At 49.2% G+C, this 20220-nt stretch overlaps 1 protein-coding gene across 1 annotated transcript; it reads left to right on the top strand.

The window, feature by feature from the left end:
* The first annotated feature begins 10395 nt into the window (after positions 1-10395).
* Positions 10396-16724, top strand: STX4 (syntaxin 4). Its single transcript, XM_063100284.1, has 12 exons — positions 10396-10673; positions 10851-10952; positions 11064-11163; positions 11304-11378; positions 12324-12394; positions 14309-14417; positions 14491-14567; positions 14768-14905; positions 15831-15941; positions 16012-16110; positions 16206-16503; positions 16623-16724. The coding sequence occupies exons 1-10, from the start codon at positions 10644-10646 to the stop codon at positions 16093-16095; spliced, it is 897 nt and encodes a 298-aa protein (XP_062956354.1). The 5' UTR covers positions 10396-10643; the 3' UTR covers positions 16096-16110; positions 16206-16503; positions 16623-16724.
* The last annotated feature ends 3496 nt before the right edge of the window (positions 16725-20220 follow it).

Below are 20220 nucleotides of genomic sequence, written 5' to 3'. Positions count from 1 at the left end.
GGAGGGGCACTGGGGAGGCCGAGAAGCGGGTGGGGGAGGGAGGCAGGAGCTGCGGAGAGGGGCGGAGGCAACGCGGGGACCGGCGCGGGCCGGCGGAAAGAGGACAAGGGGATGAATTGAGGAGCGACCTGGGGACAGAGATGCGGACGTCTTCACACCGGGAGACAGGGAGCGATTTATGCTTTGTGTCTGCGTGTCTGGGTGTGAGCCTACACGCGACCACCTCTGCGTCTGGTGGCCCTGCAGGAGGCTCTTTGGACACTAGCAGTAGCAAGACTGACCCTCTGTGTGGCTTTTTTGATGCAAGGCGTCAGCCAAGCGCTTGCTGAGAAGGGCGTGGGGCCTGATTTGCACACCTTCTCCCACCCTACGCCTGAGCACCCCCGCGGTCTTGTGTCTCAGGGCTCTGCTTGATTGCCTCCAGGGACAGGGTGCTCACTACCGTCCGAGACTGCCTGGCCCATCATTCAGATGGCTCTGACTGTTAAAAATGAAATTCATTCTTATTGGGAGCAGAAATCTGGTACCCCTGAGGGTTCACGTTACCCTGCGTGCTCCTGTCCTCAAGGCCCACCTCTCCTCTCCCCATCTCCACCTTGTCACAGCACATGAACTCCTCCCCCCTGCAGTGGGGCTTTGGCCCTGCCAGGCCAGGCCTTGACGCTGCTTTTGCTGAGTACCAGGGACCGCCTGGATGCCAAATCCTTCGACCACTGGTCAGGTCTTATCCTCAGCAGCGCCAAACTTGACCTCTCTCCTCTTGAATGCCCTCCTCCCTCTCCGCCTTTCTTCTCCTGTCCCCCTCTGTCCCCAACCTCTGGATGTCTCCCAGCCTCCCTCTGGGCCCCTTCTTTCTCCTACAGCCCTCAACATCAGGGTTCCCTGGGCTCCATCCCAGCCTCTCTTTCTTTACCTGCACCTTTCTGCACCTACATACACCCATAGTACCCACATCTGCACCTGCAAGTCAGAGCCCTCTCCACAAAGGCAGCACCTACTATGTGCCTGAGCACTGAGACAAAAAATGCTATCAGAGACCTAAGTAAATTCATGACTATGATGAGCAAGGCCAGGGCTTTGCTATGGGAAGCTGAAAGCTGGCGGTGGCCTTGTTCACCCCCAAAGTGCTTCTTTCTGTGTTCTCCATGAGAGATGGCATCTCCGTCCACCCAGCTGCTCAAACAGACAGGAAGCTGTCCTTGACTTGCTCCCCATCATAATAATGCTACCATGTTCTGAGCATCCACGATGTCCCCCTCACTATGCTGGCAGCTCCCAGAAATCTCCCAACCTCACAGCAGCCGCCACTATTCTCCTGAGTGTGCAGATCAGGGAACTGAGGCTTTGAATGGTTAGATAAGGTATACAAGCCCACAAGGCTAATAAAGGCCAGGGCTGGGGCTCTCATTTGCACATTCTGATTGCAAAGCCCATTCTTGTAAACCTCTGTGTTAGAGCTCCTCTCTCAGCTGCCACATCCAGAACTGTCTCTTGGGGGTTCTCTGCTCCCACCACTCAGGTCAGCCTGGGCCCTTATTGTCCTTCACCTGGACCATTGGAACAGCCTCCTCCCTGTGCCCTTTCCTTCACATCCATCTTCTTCCCCAGCCCGTACTGTGATTGTCCCCCAAACAAATGTGATAACATTAACCCCCTGCACCAACACCTCCAACATCCCCCATGGCGTCCTGGAGTACACTCAAAAGCCTGTTCTGGCATGTGAATCCCACCATTATCACCTCCTCTCTCCTACTTTCCTTCTGTGCCTTAATCACACCAGGTAATCATGGACTCTAGACACCTCTGAGTCTTTCTCTGTGTGTTCCCTGTGCCCAGAATGCTGTTTGGCCCCTTCTTTGAGAGTCAGACCTCTCATCCTCCATCACCCAGAGCAAGCCTCTCCCAGCACTCTGGGCAGACAGCCTCACCACGTGTGGGCTGAGTCTGCTTCCCCACCAGACCAGACTGCACTTGACTCATGTCTGCTACTCCCAGCAGCCAACACAAGGTCAGGCACAAAGTAGATGCTCACTAAAAATCTGAATGAATGGCATATTCCCTCTCACCTTTACCCAGGCATAAAGACAAAGAAAATAAGCTCCACAAAGGCAGGGATTTTTGTCTGTTTTCTCCATTGCTAGTTTTCCCGTGGCACTCTGGCACCTGTACATAGTAGGTGCTCAATAAGTATTTGTTAAATGATGAATGAGTGAAAGATACGCAAGTCAAGTCTGGCTGCCATTCTCCATAGGGACACAAGCACACGTACTGTGCTGACAGTGGTGATTCTGAGCTCACCATGCCCATGATCGCTCAAAGTCTACCCGATAACCTGTGAGGTGAATTGCCTGATCGTGCACCAGCTTCCTAGGCATTCTCCCTACCTGAGTGGCCTTTCTAGGTGCTGGCCTGGTTAGACCAGTCCCTGCTCAGAAAAGTTCTCTGCTTCTGAATTGCCAATGAGATAAAGCCCAGACTTCCTACCCCAGCTTTCCACTTCAGCAAGGGCCACCATCCTGCATGCACCCTCTCATTCCAGTCCCAAGTTTTTCCTGTGTTTTCCTACCTCCATGCCTTTCCTCATGTTCCTGTCCCCTGGAACACCCTGCCCTCTCATATCCCCAAGCCCAACTCCTATTCTTCCTCCAGAGTTTAATTGCTGGAGTCTTTCTTGGCTCTTCGAAAGCTGGAGGGAAAGCCTATTAAATATACAGATTACCAGGCCTTACCCCTGGAAATTCTGATTCAGTAGAACCGGCTTGGGGCCCAGAAGCTAGGTTTTTGGTAATTATCTCTGGTAATCCTCATTTTCAGTCAAGTTTGGGAACCACAGTATATTAGTTAGGCTAGGCTAGGTTATGCTATCTAACAAACATCCCTCAAAATTGCAGTGATTTGATACAATGAAGATTTATTTTTGCAGTGGGTTTGGGTTACTTCCCGAGCATCTGGCCTTAAGGAAGACTCACTGCTTTAGGTAGAGAAATTTATATGTACCTTATCAACCTGCTGGACTCTGAGTTCCTCATGTTCAAGGATCTCATCTGATTAATCCCTGCCTCCCTATGGCATCTGGCACAGGACTTGTCACACCTACTGTGCTTAGGAGCAGAAGAATAAATACCCATTTGACCTATCCATCAGTAAGGATTTGTTGAGGCCCTACTGTTGTGCAAAGCAAATATCAATCCTCTCCTTATGGAGCAGGTCACCTAACTGCTAAGCCCTAGTTTCCAAATCCGTAAAATGGCTCTAATACCTACCCTTCAGGCACGGAAGAGAAAATGAGCACAGAAGCCATTTGTGACCTGAAAATCTCGATTCAAGCAGATGTGAAAGCACTGTTATTCTGGGGTTGCCCCTTTCCTGTTCCTCCATCCCTCACATCTGGTTTTCAGAGTGTATTAATCAGGCCCCTGGAATCTGGTACCATGCCCCTGTCCTCACTATTTCCACTGCCCATTCAAACCATCATGAACCTGTACAGTGAATATGTTAATAACATTAAAAATAATGGTGGTTAGGGGCAGCCCGTAGCTCACTTCGAAGAGCGTGGTGCTGACAACACCAAGTCAAGGGTTAAGATCCCCTTACCGGTCATCTTTAAAAAAAAAAAAAAAATTAAAATTAAAAATTAAAAAATAAAAATAATGGTGGTAATACCTCTTTTTTTTTTTTTTTTTTTTTTGTGGCAGCTGGCCAGTTCAGGGAACTGAACCCTTGACCTTGGTGTTATCAACACTGTGCTCTAACCAACTGAGGTAACTGGTCAGCCTGTTAATTCTTATATTGTGCTTATCATGTATGGAGTTGTAAGTGTCTTATATGTATTCAGTCATACTAATCTTCACAATAACCGTTGAGATTACTGCTATTTTATCTCCATTTATAGATAAGGAAACTGAAATACAAAGAGTTTAAGTAACTTGCTCAAGGCAGGAGCTGGGATCCAATCCAGACAGAAATGCCAGACTATCAAAACATTCTCCTGGTCAACTGGTCTCTGCCTCCCAGGGGGCCCATTCCAGCCCTTCTCTCCACCAAAACCAGAGTCAGTATCACGCAGCAGACACTGGATCGTGGCACTGCCTTTGTAGATATATTTTGCTAGAGCTTAAGTCCTTATGATATTGAGTTTTCCTATCCATTTACATGGTATATCTTTCCATTAAGTTAGACTTCTTTAAAATCTTTCAATAAAAGTAAAATTTTTTTCTCTCATAAAGGACATTAATATATCTTTAAAAGATTTATTCTTAGGCATTTTGTATTTCTATAAATGGTGTTTTTGCATTTCCTCCTAGTTTTTTGTTGTTGTTGTTTTGTTTTCTTTTTTTGTATGTCTTTTCTTCCTAGTTTGTTGATGTGATTTATAAAGGCAATTTATGTTAAGATCTTTCTTTTACTCCAGCAAACTTACTCCACATACAACCACAGCCAAAGACCCAGGAGTGATCTAGGACCCTTCTACTCCCTCCTCACCCCCTCTAATCTGCAGTTGTGTCTGATAGATTCCATCTCTTAAATGGGCATTTCATACCCATCTCCAGGCTTCAGTGTAGGCCTCATTACTTTTGGCCTGGGGTGATTTCTAACTGATCTCCCAATTGATCTTCACAGAGCCAGGCTACTGCCAACCCTTACTGCACCTTTATGCAAATTAGAAAGAGGTGTTCTTTCCTTATGGCACTCTACTTCCAGCCATCAGATACTTCTTTTAGTAAATATTCAAATACATGGTGTCTAGGATGTGAATGGTGCCCCACTGGTGTGATGCTCTGTGTAGTGCCCACCAGCACAGCCATCTGTGGTGGCACTGCACATGGCCACAGTAGGATCTCTGTAAAAGGAAAGTCTGATCGTGGTGTTCCGTTATGGTGTTTCCCCAAAATTCATATGTTGAAACTTTGACCCCCAATATGATGGTATTAGAAGCTGAGGCTTTGGGAGATAATTAGGTTTAGATGAGGTCATGAGGGTGGGGCCATCATGATGGGACTAATGTTCTAATAAGGAGAACAACACTAGAGCTTCCTCTATCTGCCATGTGATGGTACAAGAAGGTGGCCGTCTGCAAACAGAAAGTGGGCCCTCACCACAAACCAAATCTGCTGACACCTTGATCTTGGACTTCCCAGCCTCCAGAGCTGTGAGAAATAAATGTCTATTGTTTAAGCCACCCAGTCTATGGCATTTTGTTACAGCAGCCTAAGCTGACTAACACATATTCCTTGGCTTAAAATTATTCAGTAGTACCCCTTTACCATTCTTTCAATATAATTTTTTTCAATAGGTAGTACCTTCACATGGTTCAAAAATCTAAATAATGGGGCAGCCCTGTGGCTCACTCGGGAGAGTGTGGCGCTGGTAGTGCCGCGGCCATGGGTTCGGATCCTATATAGAGATGGCCGGTGCGCTCACTGGCTGAGTGTGGTGCAGACCACACCGTGCTGAGGGTTGCAATCCCCTTACCGGTCAAAAAAAAAAAATCTAAGTAATAAAAAAGGTGTACAGTGAAACTCTTACTCTAACAACTGTACTAATCACCCTGTTCCCAGGAACCACCCCTAGGGAACAACTTTTATTTGTTTCTTATATAACTTTCCAGGATTTCTTTGTGAGGATATAAGCAAATACACACACACACACACACACACGTACACACACTTTTTTTCTTATACAACAGTAAACATGATACTTTTTCTGAACCTTGATATTTAACAAATATTTCATATTTATACATAGTGAGGTTCCTAATTCTTTTTGACAGATTCGTGTCTGCTGATGGACAAGTTTCTGATCTCTTACAAACAATGCTCAATGAATAACATTGGATGTATGTGTCGTTTCATTCATGTGCAGATGTGGTGAGTTGAAATTCTATCCCCCACCCTTTGAAGTTGGTATGGACTTGTGACTTGCTTTGACTAACAGAATGTGGTAGAACATTAACATTGTGCAAATTCTGAATAGGGCTTCAGGAGGCATTGCAGCCTCCCCTTTCACCCTCTTGGAACTCTGAGGCCATGACGCTATGAAGTAACCCACACAGAGAAATGTCACATGGAGAGAGTGGCTCAGCCATCCAGCCATCAGAACTAAGGTCACAGACACGTGAGTGTGAGTGTAGCTGACTGCAGCCACTTGAGTAGTCAAAGGTAAGACCAGCAGAAAACCTACCCAGCCACCCTCAGATTCTGAAGAAACAGTAAATCGTTGTTTTATCACAGTAAGTAACCCCAAATTATGGGGGATGGTTGCTTGATACAGCAGGAATCTCGTTCAGATAGATTTTCAGAAATGAGATTGCTGGTTCAAAGAGTATATGCATTTGTAATTTTGATAAATATTGGCTGGACTATATTATTTTGCATTCCCATCAATAATGGGTGAAAGTACATGTTTCCCCATAGTCTTGTCAAAAGAGTGTTTTGGCAAACTTAAGGACTTTTGCTAATGCCATAAATTAAAAATGTTATTTCAGTATTGTCTTAATTTTCATTTCTCTTATCTGCAATGTTGAACATCTGTATATATGTTTAAGGTCTTATGTATTTTCTTTTTTGTGAACTGTCATGTTCTTTGCTTACTTTTTAATTGAACTATTGATCTTTCTTATCAATATGTGGGAGCTCTTTAAATAGTAGGGAGATTAGACCCTTGTATACAATAAGGATTGCAAACATTTTTTCCCAGTTTGTCTTTTGATTTTGCTTAGCAAGTTTTTTCTTGCTGGGTTGTTTGTTTGTTTGTTTTGGTGGCTGGCCAGTACAGGATTGAACCTTGGACCTTGATGTTATCGGCACCATGCTCTAATCAAGTAACTGGTCAGCCCATGCAAAATTTTTTATGCAGATAAATGTATTAATTTTTTATAGCTTCTGAATTCTGTGTGTGAGTTGGGAAAGTTTTCTTCACTCCAAGAGCTATAAAAGACTTTGCTCATATTTTCTTCTAGTATTTTTATGGAGTTTATTCTGACAAATTGTGTGATCTATCACCCTTAGAATAAATTCAACCACATGGACAGAAAACACAGGAGGAAGAGAAGCTGGTTTTGGAAGTTCTCGGGGTAGGCAATATATCCTGGTTGGGACATGATGAGCTTAAGATGCCTGTGAGACATCCAGAAGGGGATATCCAGGAGGGGACATCCAGGAGGCAGGGAGATTCAGGGATGTGGGACTCAAGAAGGAATTTTTGGCTGGAGATATGGATTTAGAGGCTAATATATGGATGTCAATTAAAGTCACAAGAATATGTGTAGTTTGAAGAGGAGAGGGTCTCAAATGGAATTGTAGGGAGTGGTCAAGTTTGGGCTCAAAACATTCTCAGGGAACTATAGGGGCTTCATCTCTGTGGCTCTTGGGGCTCGGCACAGAAACAGCCTCAGAGATATCTGTAGGGTGAATGGAGGCCCTTTAGTGAGACATATATGGACATCTTTGGCTCCTGTGGACAAAGCAAACAGGGAGAGGGAAGAGGACCAACAACCTCTCCAGCAGGCGTGGGAGAGAGGCCCTGTGACAGGGGATGGGAGCAGGCTCAGTCAGGCAGGCAGTTTCTCCTCCTCCCCCAGATAATCCAAGCAGAGCATCTGCAGGTGGCAGCAAGTCCCCAAGGGTGGGTGGAACATAAGGAGTCACCCCTAGCTGGTATTTTCCTTGTATCATAGCATAGTGGTTAAGAGCACAGACTCTGGAACTCCACTATCTGGGTTCAAATCCTGGCTCTGTCTTTACTAGCTGTGTAACTTTGGACAAGTTACTTAACTTCTCTTTGCCTTGGTTTCCTCATCTGTAAAATGAGGACACTAATAGTACCTATCTCATGGAATTGTTTTGAGGACTAAATGAGTTAATATTTATAAGGTGCTTATTTTGTGCCCAGCATATGTAAGTACTATATAAATATTAAACGAAAAAGAAATAATTTCATTCATTCATGAATATTTATTGACCAGCTATTGTGTGCCAGGCACTGTTGTAGATGCAGGGGACACAGCAGTGAATAAGGCAGGTGAAAATCCCTGTCCTCATGGAGGTCACATTCAGGGGGGGGGCAAGGGCAGTGAAGACAGACAATATATAAAATTAGTAAGCAAAATATATGGTATGTAGATCCAAGGGGAGACATGAGAGATGTGAAGGAGTTGGCAAGGCTGCTAGCCCAGGACATGTAGCACAGTGGGGCTCAGGAGATGGAAAGGGGAAGGAAGACCCTGGACAAGGAGCAGAGTGGAAGCCCTGGCAGAGACACTGGGGCTGCCGAAATCCTAAGATTAATAGCCATCGTCATCACCATCACATAATAGCAGCAGACACTTATATAGCACTGTACCAGGCACTCTCTATTCACTTTACATATGTCCTCCCTGTGAATTTTGTACTACTGTTATTTCCATTTTTCAAACAAGAACTGAGGCACAGAGAGGTTAAGCAACTTGCCTCATAGAGTTACTAGGTGAATGAGCTGGTATTCCAGCCCAAGCCATCTGGCTCCAGTGTTGATAGGACTGGACCTGCAGATAGAGAGGACAGGTTAGGCTGCTAAGCCTCAGGATTAGGTATAACCTGACCTTCACAGAGACTGAAAGAAACACACATTCAAACACACCTGCTGACACCTATATATCCAAGAACCAACATACTTAAAACACACTTCAAGGCTGCTCAGAGGGCCTGGGAGGAACAAGGGCTCAGCTCTGGAGAGCTCCATCCCCAGAGCCAGTCTCTCCAAATGGCCTCTGTCCCCTCCACACACCATTCTACGAGGCTCTAGTCCAGCCTCCTGTGACCTTGAGTCACTATTCCAAAGCCCTGTGATCCTACCCAGAGCCACAAATGAAACAATGAATATTATAATCCTGATAAGTTTAAAAGAGGCACCAACAACTTCCGATTGCAGTTGGGGACCAAGAAGGCAAGTCATCAAGAGTCTGAGAAACAGAGAGGGGCAGATGGGACTGGTGGGCCCAGAGAAGAAGAACCCTCAACAGTTGACAAGACCCTTCTACGTCCTTCCTAACCTCACTAGACAATTACGAGTCTTACCTTAGGATAGGCAGAAATTACCAGACCAAGTTGTCAAATGGGGAAACTGAGTCCCAGAGAGGCGCAATGAATTATTCAAGATCACACGCAGGACTAGAAGTCAGGTGTGCAAGAGACCTTCCACTGTACCGCTCAGAGACAGAGTATGAGAGAGACAGAGAGAGAGAGAGAGAGAGAAAGGGGGGCAGGGAGGCAGAGGTAAATGGTAGTTCATCGGAGAGGCAGAGACTGACACGGAAGACCCAAAAGCAGAGAAATTCTTCCTCATGATCTCCAGGGGACTCTACCAGGTGGGGCTTGGCCTCCTGACCTGGCACAGAGATCGCACCCTGGACCTTGGTGTTATCATCACCACGCTCTAACTAACGAGCTAATCGACCAGCCTCCACAAATATTTATCGAGGGCCCATTATGTGCTAGGTACTGAACTAGGTACTGGGGATTCAGTTAAGAACAAGACCTTGCCTCGATCTCAGGTGCAAGGTAGGGGTGGGGTGTGGAAGTGGAAGGGAAGCAAACTGCTCAACATCATACAGACACTTTTCTCAGCCTGAGCTGCCCTGAGACGGTCCCGCAGCTCAGAAGGTAGTGAGCTCAGTGGGACTGCAGTGTTCAAGCAGGGGCCGCCGCCCACCTGTCAGAGGCTGCGCCAGGAGTATGCGGGAGAAGAGATTCCTGCCTTGGGTGAGCTCACCTCCCACCCCCAGATGCCCTGCCTACAAAACCCTGCAATTCTGTGACGCTGAAGCCTCGGATCTTATTATTTTCTGACTTTCAAGGTCTCATGATGCTGACAGCACCAAATTCTAAGTCGTCAGTCTGCCCACGCCCCTGGACCCAAAAGAAATAAAGGCGAATTCAGCGAGGGTCCTACCACCCACTGCCTCAAAGCTCTCTGGGGGTGGTCAGCACCCCGCTCTTCACCTCCTGGGGGGATGTGGGGGCGCAGCTCGGAAGCCGGGATGCCGGAGACGTCGTGAGAAGACGGGCGTCCCAGAGACGACTCTGACAGAGCCGGCACACGTGATAGTCAAAACGTCACGTTCCGCCTCCGAGCGGCTGGGACACGGCCGGTCACGTGACGTGGGGGGGGGGCACCATGGGGTGACGTGAGATGCGGTTCTCTCAGATTACGTACAAATGACGCATTCCCACCGTTTTCGGCAACTACATTTCCGTTAGAAAAGGCCACATTTCCGGCAAAAGGGGCGGGGTCTCACGTCGAGGCAGCTCCACTTCCGTTCGGGGCGCCACAGCTTCCGATCGCCGCCTTTCCCTCCGGGGAGCAGTAGACGCGACCTCGTGCGCATGCCCCGAATCATCCCAGAGGGGCGGGGCTGAGGCCAAGGGAGCGGGAGGGGGGAAGAAAAGGGAATTCCAACCTGTGGAACCTTTGGGGGTCCCCGAGGTCGGCTCCTTCCCGCTGACTGTGGACGGTACCGGGGACAAAGCTTCTGGCAGCTCGCGGGGGTGCTGGGGTCCGCACGGGGACGGAAGGGAATGTCAGTGTGAGCGGGGTACGGAAATTCCAAACTCAGAACCTAGAGGCCCTGGGGACTCAGGCGCTGGGGAGAGGGAGTGCGGGCAGCCATGCGGGACCGGACCCATGAGTTGAGGCAGGTGAGAAGTTGCGGCAGCAGGTTTGGGGACGGGCGGACGGGCTGAAATGCAAGACTCATGGTCTTCGGGGCACGGAGGGGTGGCTGATGGCCAGGAAGGAAAGTCCCGGAAGCCTGTGGGTCCTGCGGGGCGAGAACCGCAGCAAGGAAGTGGTGAAAATGACTCCGGCCCTGGCAGGGGGATGACAGCTCGGACGATGAGGACAAGGAGTGGGTGGCGCTGGTGGTGCACCCGGGCACGGCCCGGTTGGGGAGCCCGGACGATGAGTTCTTCCAGAAGGTAAGGGGCTGGGGTCTTGGCCTGGATTCGCGAATGAGCAGGAGGACCCGAGGAGCTGCGCGGTCTGGAGTACCCCATATCTCTTTCAGCTGTTTCGGTCACCCTCCACAGGTCCGAACAATTCGGCAGACTATTGTCAAGCTGGAGAATAAAGTCCGGGAGTTGGAGAAGCAGCAGGTCACCATCCTGGCCACGCCCCTTCCCGAGGAGAGTGAGTGACGCCCCGGGTGCAGAGCGCATGCTCAGCCCGAAGGATTGTGGGGGCTGTAGTTCCACGTAGGTGGGCTGGGGTGGTTTGTTGAGCTAGGGGCTGCTGTTTGCTGTTTGGGAGCCACGCCTTTTCTTCTTCAGGCATGAAGCAGGACCTTCAGAACCTGCGCGACGAGATCAAACAGCTGGGGAGGGATATCCGCACGCAGCTGAAAGGTGAGCTCCTAGGTCTTCGAACAGATCCTTCCCTCTGATCCTGCCCTGTTCCTGGTATATCTGGGGAGTATTGGCCCAGAGAAGCCAATAGTATATCCAGGTCATAGAGCAAGCCTGGGTGTAGAATCTCTGCGTCTTGGCTTCCAGTCTATGTACTCTCCATAGCACATGCGTGCCTCTCAGTTTCCTTTATTTACAATGAAACCATTCATTCCTACAATTCGTGCTGCCCATACTGCATTCTTTGGGCTGGCAGATGAGGGTTTTGTCAGGAGGCTTCTGCATATCTGTGGGAACTCACTGATGTAATACAAAGAAAAACAGACTTTCTCCTGTCAGACTCTCAGAATTAGTCATCGTATTAGTCCGTTTCTGTTGCTTATAACAGAAGTACCTGGAATTGAGTGATTTATAAAGAAAATAAAATTTATTGCTTACAGTTTCAGAGGCTGGGAAGTCCCAGTGCAGGGAACACATCTGGTGAGGGTCATGGTGGTGGCAAGTGACCCCACATTACAGAAAATGGCGGAGCAGAGAGAGGGATAGTTCCTCACTGCCCTGCTTTTAAAGCCCTCAGAACCACGCCCATGATGAGTGTTATTAATCCATTCACCACTACAGCATGATACTACAATCTAATCACCTCCCCAAGGCCCCACATCTCAATTACCATAATAGGATCTCCCACCCTCCTGACAATCACAGTTGGGGCCAAGTGTCTAATGTATAAAACTTGAGGGACACAATTCAAGCTTCAGTGAGTTTGGGGGGAACATTTAATACACTACAGCCATTTTGTGATGTTTCGTTTTCCCAGAAAATCCTATGGAGACAAGCACCTCCCTATTTTGTGGTTGGGGTATGGCCCTGGCCCTGTGTCCTGTTACCAAAACAATTTTCATAAGTCACAGTTCAACACATCCCCCACCTTGTGTCTTCTCACAGCCATAGAGCCCCAGAAGGAGGAAGCTGATGAGAATTATAACTCAGTCAACATGAGAATGAGAAAAACACAGGTGGGTTTGTTTTTCCCAGAACCCGGACATTTCAACAAGTATTTCATAAGTCATTAGATGGCAGATGTATGAAGGAAGGGCCCTCAGAGACTGAGTCAACCCTGATCTAATGATTTTCCAAATGGGGAAACAGGCTCAGAGAGAGAAAGAACTCCCTCAAGGTCAAGAACCAAGATCTCCTGACGTCCAATCCATTGTAACACCCTGCTTTCTTCTCCATTCAATGAGAAAGTGCTGTGTCCCCAGACATGCCCTAGTCTTGGCTTTAGGAGACATGCTTTCCAGGAGCTGAGATGGGGAGTTAGGGTTGAACAGGGACAAAGACATTATTCATATAGGACTTGGTGGCTCCTGGCTCTGCCCAGAGAAGGAGAGGGAAAAGTCAGAATGACTGGCAGTTTTCCTGCCTATGTGACAGGGACATCCTCAGCCCCATGTGCAGAATTTAAGAAGTCAGGAAGAGGAACTTCCCTGGGGCCACACTGATGAGGAACTTCCCTGGGGTGACATCTTAGTAAGGAGATTTGAGATATGAGTGGCCCCCTCTGGGTGCCCAGTGAGGAATGGTTTGGGGTTCTTGGGGGTCAGGGTTGAGGTACATGAGCCCAGGGCTCAGCAAAGGCCCCAAATTGAAGATGGATCAATTTGGGCATCTTGAAAGGGTGCAGCTGAGTCCAGGAGAACAGATATATCTCTGAAGAAAGAACTCCAAGGAATGAGCGTATTTAAAGCATTGGGAGAAGAGACAAGGTGGGGCAAGATGCCCCCAAGAGGGTGTTTCATGGGAACCTGTGGTGGTCATTGGTGTGAGAGACAGAGAACCTAGATGGACCTGTTCTACCAGGCAACATGTGACCCGCAGGCACACTAGCACACCTCTAGTCTCAGCAATGAGGCTGGCATTCAGCAAGCACTCAGCAAATACATACTGAGTGCCGATGTGGGCCAGAGCCTTTTTGGGCTGTTTAGTATACAGTGAACCAAAGACCCTTATCCTCATGGAACTTACTTACATTGTGGTGAGGAGAGACAATCACCATAATAAATAAGTGAATTAATTTAGGACATAGTAAATATTCACGAAAAAAGTGCAGGGAAAGAGGGATAGAGAGTGCCAGGAGAGGGTAGGCTTGCAATTTAAATAAGATGGAGAACGCTTCATTCAGAAGGTGACATTTGAGCAAAGATGTGAAAGTATTTGTGAGGAATGAGCATTCCAGGCTGCATTGGTCCATTTCTGTGGCTTGTAACAAAATACCTGGAACTGGGTGATTTATAAAGAAAAACAAATTTATTGCTTACAGTTTCTGAGGCTTGGAAGTCCACAGTCCAGGGAACATAGCTGGTGAAGGTCTTGTTGGTGGTGACAGTGATAGCAGAGTATGACATTATGAAAATAGCGGAGCAGAGAGAGCACGTAACCTCCTCATTCATCCTTTTTAAAGCTCTCAGAACCACACCCCTGACCACCATTATTAATCCATTCACTACTGCACAGTCCTACAATCCAATCACCTCTTCAAGGCTCCACCTTTCAATTACCACAATAGGATTTCCCACCCTCTTAACAGTCACAGTGAGGGGCTAAATTTCTAATACATAAAACTTGGGGACACAATTCAAGCTTCAGTGAGTTTTGAGGAGACATTCAATCCACTGCACAGGCAGAAGGAGGAGGGAGTGCAAAGGTCTGGGGTGGGAGTGCGCTCTGCTCAGAGAGCAGTGAGATGGAGGGAGGGAGGGGACAGTGGGAGGAGGTGAGGTCAGAGGGGTAAAGTGGGAAGGAGCAGATCATGTAGGGCCATGTGGCTTTTCCTCTGAGAGAAGCGGGGGAGCCTGGCAAGGTGGTTAAGGCGCAGGCATTGTGTAACAGCTGCCTCTCAGAGGTGCCCAGCCTGCGCTCTCCATCTTCAGCACGGGGTCCTGTCCCAGCAATTCGTGGAGCTCATCAACAAGTGCAACTCCATGCAGTCTGAGTACCGGGAGAAGAACGTGGAGAGGATCCTGAGGCAGCTGAAGATCAGTGAGTCGTGGCGCGTGGCCCACAGTGTCAGCTCGCCCTGACCCAGCTCTGATCCTGGCCTTTTCCTCCCCAGCCAATGCTGGAATGGTGTCTGACGAGGAGCTGGAGCAGATGCTGGACAGTGGGCAGAGTGAGGTGTTTGTGTCCAATGTGAGTGGCTGTGGCTAGCCTCCCCTCCTCCCTGAGTCCAGCCCTTTTTGACTGAGGACTGCTGAGTCTCAGAAGAGAATTAACATGCCTGAAGCTGCTCGTCAGCCTCTAGGCCAGAGGCCTGCTGGAGCTCAGCAAGAACTTCTGGCCTGCTGCTGCTCTGCCTGTGATCTGTTCCCCCTTTCCTGTCTACTTTCCAGATACTGAAGGACACACAGGTGACTCGACAGGCCCTAAATGAGATCTCAGCCCGGCACAGTGAGATCCAGCAGCTTGAACGCAGCATCCGAGAGCTTCATGACATCTTTACTTTTTTGGCAACTGAGGTGGAGATGCAGGTGGGCGCCCCAGGCAGCCCCCACCTGTGAGACTCTGCTCAGTCAGAACTGCCAGCGCAACTACCAGCCTACCTCCACCCTTAGACTCTCTCCCGAGGCTTTTGTGCTCTTCCAGGCTTAGCCACACGCCCAGGATGACCCTTACTTCCATCCTTAGCTGTAGCCCCAGAATCGTGCCCGACTCCACAGCTACCCTGATGGTTGCTCCCGTATACGTAGTATCCTGCCCCACCCTTCCAACATGAGCCTGGCACAGGTATGGCCCCAGCCCTGGCTCCTTCTCCACCAATAGCATCCTCCCTTATACTTCTAAAAGCTCCAGTCAAAGTTGCCCCCTAGGGGGCCTGCCTGCTAAAGTCTGCACAGGGTTGGGGTTGGGGGTGCCATTCCCCTGGCCCTGGTGTAAGGGTTGAGGTGAGCTTCCAGCCCTGTCCTGGAGGAGCTGACTTCAGTCATGCTATAGCCAGTACCCTTCTGCAGCTGGGAGACAGGGGGAAGGGATCTCAGTAGGAGTACCGGGACCTGGAAACTAGTGGTGCCAGGAGGAGGCAGGAATAGGGAGGGCTTCAGAGCAGCTGGCAGACAGGCCTAGAAGAATGGGTGAATTTAGACAGATTTGTGAGGAGACAGAAATTCACCATCTGTGAAGAGCTTTGAGCCATTTCAGGCTCTTAGCTCCAAGCCACCACTGCACACACAGTCCATGTGGGCCAGGGAGCAGGGGAGGAGGGACATGCCATAGAAGGGGCGTGGAGGCTATCCTCAGGAGTCTGAACTGTCAGATCGCGTCCTGCCTCTTTGTTAGTGCAGTTTTTCTCCACCAGGATTGTCCTTCAGTCATTTGGGGTTGGAGTGGGCAAAGGAGCTGCTGGTCCCCCAACCCCCATCATCCCTACCTTCCTGAACTGCCCTATCCTCTGAGCAGGGGGAGATGATCAACCGGATCGAGAAGAACATCCTGAGCTCAGCGGACTACGTGGAGCGTGGGCAGGAACATGTCAAGATAGCCCTGGAGAACCAGAAGAAGGCACGGAAGGTGAGCCTCCCAGCCCGGCCTGGCCCTGGCACCCCCGAGCAACTTTCCCTGATCCCCTCCTCTCCTGCAGAAGAAAGTCTTTATTGCCATCTGTGTGTCCGTCACTGTCCTCATCCTGGCAGTCATCATCGGCATCACCACAGTGGTTGGATAATATCATACTTTCTTGGTGAGATATTGTGGGCCTGACCCGTGGCCTCCCGCCTCCCTGGCCCCAGCCTTCCCTCCTCCTCTCAGACCTTCTTCTCCCTCCTTCCCTTGCAGGCACTGGGAGCACCAGGAACCCAGGGCCTGGCCTTCTCTCCCAGCAGCTGCTAGGGGCAGGGCAGAGCCTCCAACCAGACCCCATTCCTGACACTGGCCCCTGTGTGGAGGGGCAGATGGTTCTTCTGGGGTTGGCAGCTGCTCATTCATGGGGGCCTCCCACTTCTGGACACAGTGCCCCAGGGAAGGCCTGTAGCATCCTGTTTGGCTGGGACACACGGTTTTGTAAAAAATTAAAATGAAGGAAGAAAGACCCTGTGTATGTGTGTTCCTGGAAGGGCTGGCACAGGGCTTCCAGGTATCCAGCCTCCCTGTCCTGACCATCCCTGGGGCCAGGCCCAGCCCGGGCAGGCTCAGATCAGACTGCCGAGGTGCTGTGACCACAGCAGGCCGGTCTGCCCTTCTATTCTCCCACAGGAACGGGTGGAGTAGGGAGGGGTATCCCCCACATCTGGCTCCCAGCACAGTACTGTCCCTGGGGAAAGGCCACTGTGAGTACCTGTCCCCGAAGCAATAAGGCTGACCGGGCCAGGCTGGGACTCAGGTGAGACGTGTGTGTTTTGTGTGTGTGCACGCATGTGTGGATATGCACATGTGCACATGTGTGTGCATAGTGTCAGTGGGCATTCCTGAGGCCTAGAGTTAGAGGCACCATGAAAGTAATTGAGGTCTGGCCGGTTAGGTGTTGTAACACCAGGGTCAAGGGTTCAGATCCCCCTCCTGGCAAGCTGCCAAAAAAATCCCAAAAATGAACCAACTGAGGCTGCTGCTTTGGTGACAGTGGACAGGGCGGGTCTGGTCTCAGAAGAATAGGCCAGGCCTGGGACCAGAAAAAGGCATTGCCTTTTATATGAGTTTAGCTTAGAGAGCCAATGACCCCATCAGTGAACCTGGCTTCTAAGGGGTTACCTGGCTGAAGCAAGTAGAGGAGGCAGAGGATCTTACTTGTCGTTTCTATAAGGCACCTGAACTCCAAGCCCCGACTCCAAATTTCTAATGGTTCCTAGTCCTGATGCCTAATTTCTGGAGCGGGATGTGGCTCCCATCCCCCCACAGCCCTGGTTTCAAAGGGTAAGCCGGCTGGTTGGAGAGCGGGTGGTGCCTGCACCTGGGCTGGGGGAGGGACAGGTGCATGGGGGAGGATTGGGCCTCAGGGTCAGAGGAGGGGCAGGAGGGCAGATTGGGCTCAAGGGCAGACCCTGCCTGCTCTGCCTCCATCTGAGGCTCAGTGGCCACCTGTAGTGCCTCCCCATGGCACTGGAGTGGCCTTTGCAGGGTGCCTGCACCAGTCCAAGATTTCCTGCAGCTCGGCATGCAGTGTGTAGGGTGTGGCTGAAGCAGTGGCTTGTTCACAACTGGAAAAGGATTGGCCAGAGGACCTAAATGTTGTCCCTGAAGAACATCGGGATTGGTCCATAGGGTGTCATGGGGAAGTGACCCTCCCCTCCCAGTATTAAAGAGCACTTAAGGGCCGGCCTGTGGCTCACTTGGTAGAGTGTGGAGCTGACAACACCAAGGCCACGGGTTCGGGTCCCTATATAGGGATGGCCAGTTAGCTCACTTGGGAGAGCGTGGTGCTGACAACACCAAGTCAAGGGTTAAGATCCCCTTACCGGTCATCTTTTAAAAAAATAAATAAGTAAAATAAAGAGTACTTAGATCTGGATGCTGATATAGGCAGGGCCTCAGAGCAGCTTCGCAGATGCGCCCAAAAGTGGTTGGCTTTTTCACAGAACAAGAGGGGCACGATCAAAGCTCCGAAAGAGATGGGAAGGCTATGGGCTTGTGGAGGGACTGGCAGGGGTAGTGAGCAGGGGACTTTACAGGAAAGAGCTCTGCATTCTCAGGAGTGTGCAAACAACCTAGATGTCTACCTGATGGGGAAGCTGCAGGCGGGGATCCTGCCCCAGTGCAAGACTGATTTGGATCCGGCTTCCCTGATCCTCCATCTCTCACCCCTGCCACCTTCATCTCCAGTGGAATCCTGTCCTGTTGGCTGTTAGCCACTCTGTCACCTCTCTGCCTTCAGAGTAAAACCACAGGATCTGTGGCATTCACCACACCACATCTGTGCAGCTGGTGTCCATGTGCAACAGGTGCCTTCTTCTTGGCCATGCTGGACAGCGCCACCCCTGAAAGGCAGCTCACCTGTCTCACCCAGGAATCCATCCAGAACCGCCTAGAAGAGGTGGCTACGTGGCCAAGTGAGGCCTTGATGCTGGGCTCAGTAGTTTGAACTTTTCCTGTGGGCTGTTGGGACCAATGGAAGGTTTTTGAACAGGTGAGCAACAAGTTTGGAGCAGATCTGGTAGGCAAGTGGGCAAGCGGACCCATGCTCTGGAGATGTGACAGGCTCCCCTGTAGATAGCCCTTCCCTGTGGGAACCTGACCAGAGTGAGGGGCTAGAGGCAGGCTTGGCATGGAACTCCTGGCTTGGCTGCTGTTAGCCCAGCCTTCAGGGCACAGGGTCTTGGTTAGTTGTGTGACTTTTCTTAATCCATCATGTAGCACAGTCTTTCAGCTGTGACTCACTTGCTCAGTATTTCAAGGTTCAAATTTACAAGAAAAGGAATTGGTCTAGTCTGCTCTCCAGTTCAGGCTACAGTGACCTGCCTCGGAACTGCCTGACCTTGAGTCAAGACTTTACCTTTGGCCGAGGTGTATGTGGTACAAAACGCTGCAGCAGCAAGCGTGAGTGTGGTGGCAGGAGGAGTGAACAAGCTCAGTGCTGACATCTCGGGACTGCATTATTGTTCCAAATATTTATTGTCCGTCACCACTGGGCCCCTCCCTGTAGGGGCATGATATGTTCACGCCCTGCTTATCATAGGCTTCGCTATATGCCTTGCTTTGGCCCAGGCAATATGAGTAGAAATGTAGAGTACCTTTTCCAAACAGAAGCTTTAAGCACCACCGAGTAGTCTGGCAGCTTCCCTTCTCTTCTCCCTCTACCATGAGCCTGGCAGTTTCCAGATCTTGATTTCCTTTTTAACCTGGAACCTAGGGTGGGCTGTAGCCCATTACACCTGTAAAATGATGTATCATATGAGAAATAAATGTCTTACTGTGAGCCACTGATATATGGAAGTTGTCTGTTACCACATCATAATTAGTTTAAACAAACTTACGGAAGTAGTGTCCAGAAGTTGGGTGCTGCTACAATAAAAAATGAGCCTAGGGGCTGGCGGGTTAGCTCAAGGTCCAGGGTTTGATTCCTGTACTGACTAGCCACCAAAAAAAAAAAAAAAAAAAAAATTAAAAAACTTATAAAAAACCTAAACTATGTGGCATTGGCTTTGAACTGGACAGTGGCTGGTGAGGAAACTATATCATTGGAAGTTGGAAAGATGATGACGTGTTGTACAATGGTAAAGCATTTGGTTAAACTGTAAGCTGGCAATAACTAAAAATATAATGACCAAATGAGCATGGGGCTTTAGGCAAAAAGTTTGGGAAAGAAAATATTAGTAGCATGCCGGGGCTCCTACTGGGTACATTTGACACATTGCTGTAAGGGATGACTCAAGAAATAAGTGGTCAGTTTTTAAGCAGAAATGGAAGAGAATATAGGAACTCCAGGCAAGTGATCCACGTTTTTAACCAGTAAAAGATACAACTGAGAAGGCCATTAAGCTACAAAGTCTGATTAAAACTCATTTTTATGAAAAAACAAAAACCCAAACTCATTTTTGTGGCAAGGGCCATATCAAGTGTGTGGCTGTTATACCTTTTGTAAAATCCTCTGAGCTGATCAAAGTGGTTCCCAATAAATCCTTTCAGTTAGTCAAGATGATTCAGAAAAAAAGAGATTAAGAGTGCAGCTCTCCCAAAGCAGTTAGTATATAGGCTCAATCTGCCTGCAGTTAAGTCTGAAGAGAGAGGTGTTAGAGGTGTGTCGGAAAAGAGTTATGGGTGTGGCTATTGGCCCATGGAACTGACTGGAATCAAATAGATAAGGGTAGGTTTCTAAGACAATTGCACTGCTCCTCTGCAAAAGCCACCAGCTTGGATTTTT

Source organism: Cynocephalus volans, chromosome 6 (assembly GCF_027409185.1).
Source record: "Cynocephalus volans isolate mCynVol1 chromosome 6, mCynVol1.pri, whole genome shotgun sequence".
Classification (NCBI taxonomy): Eukaryota; Metazoa; Chordata; class Mammalia; order Dermoptera; family Cynocephalidae; genus Cynocephalus; species Cynocephalus volans.
The sequence above is the reverse complement of the archived record's forward strand: the minus strand, read 5'-3'. Positions and strand labels throughout refer to the sequence as shown.

Coding starts and splice junctions, on each gene's coding strand:
- STX4 (XM_063100284.1), top strand. CDS start 10,644: ATGCGGGACCGGACCCATGAGTTGAGGCAG. Junction 10,674..10,850: donor GGACCCATGAGTTGAGGCAG/GTGAGAAGTTGC, acceptor CGGCCCTGGCAG/GGGGATGACAGCTCGGACGA. Junction 12,395..14,308: donor TGAGAATGAGAAAAACACAG/GTGGGTTTGTTT, acceptor CTCCATCTTCAG/CACGGGGTCCTGTCCCAGCA.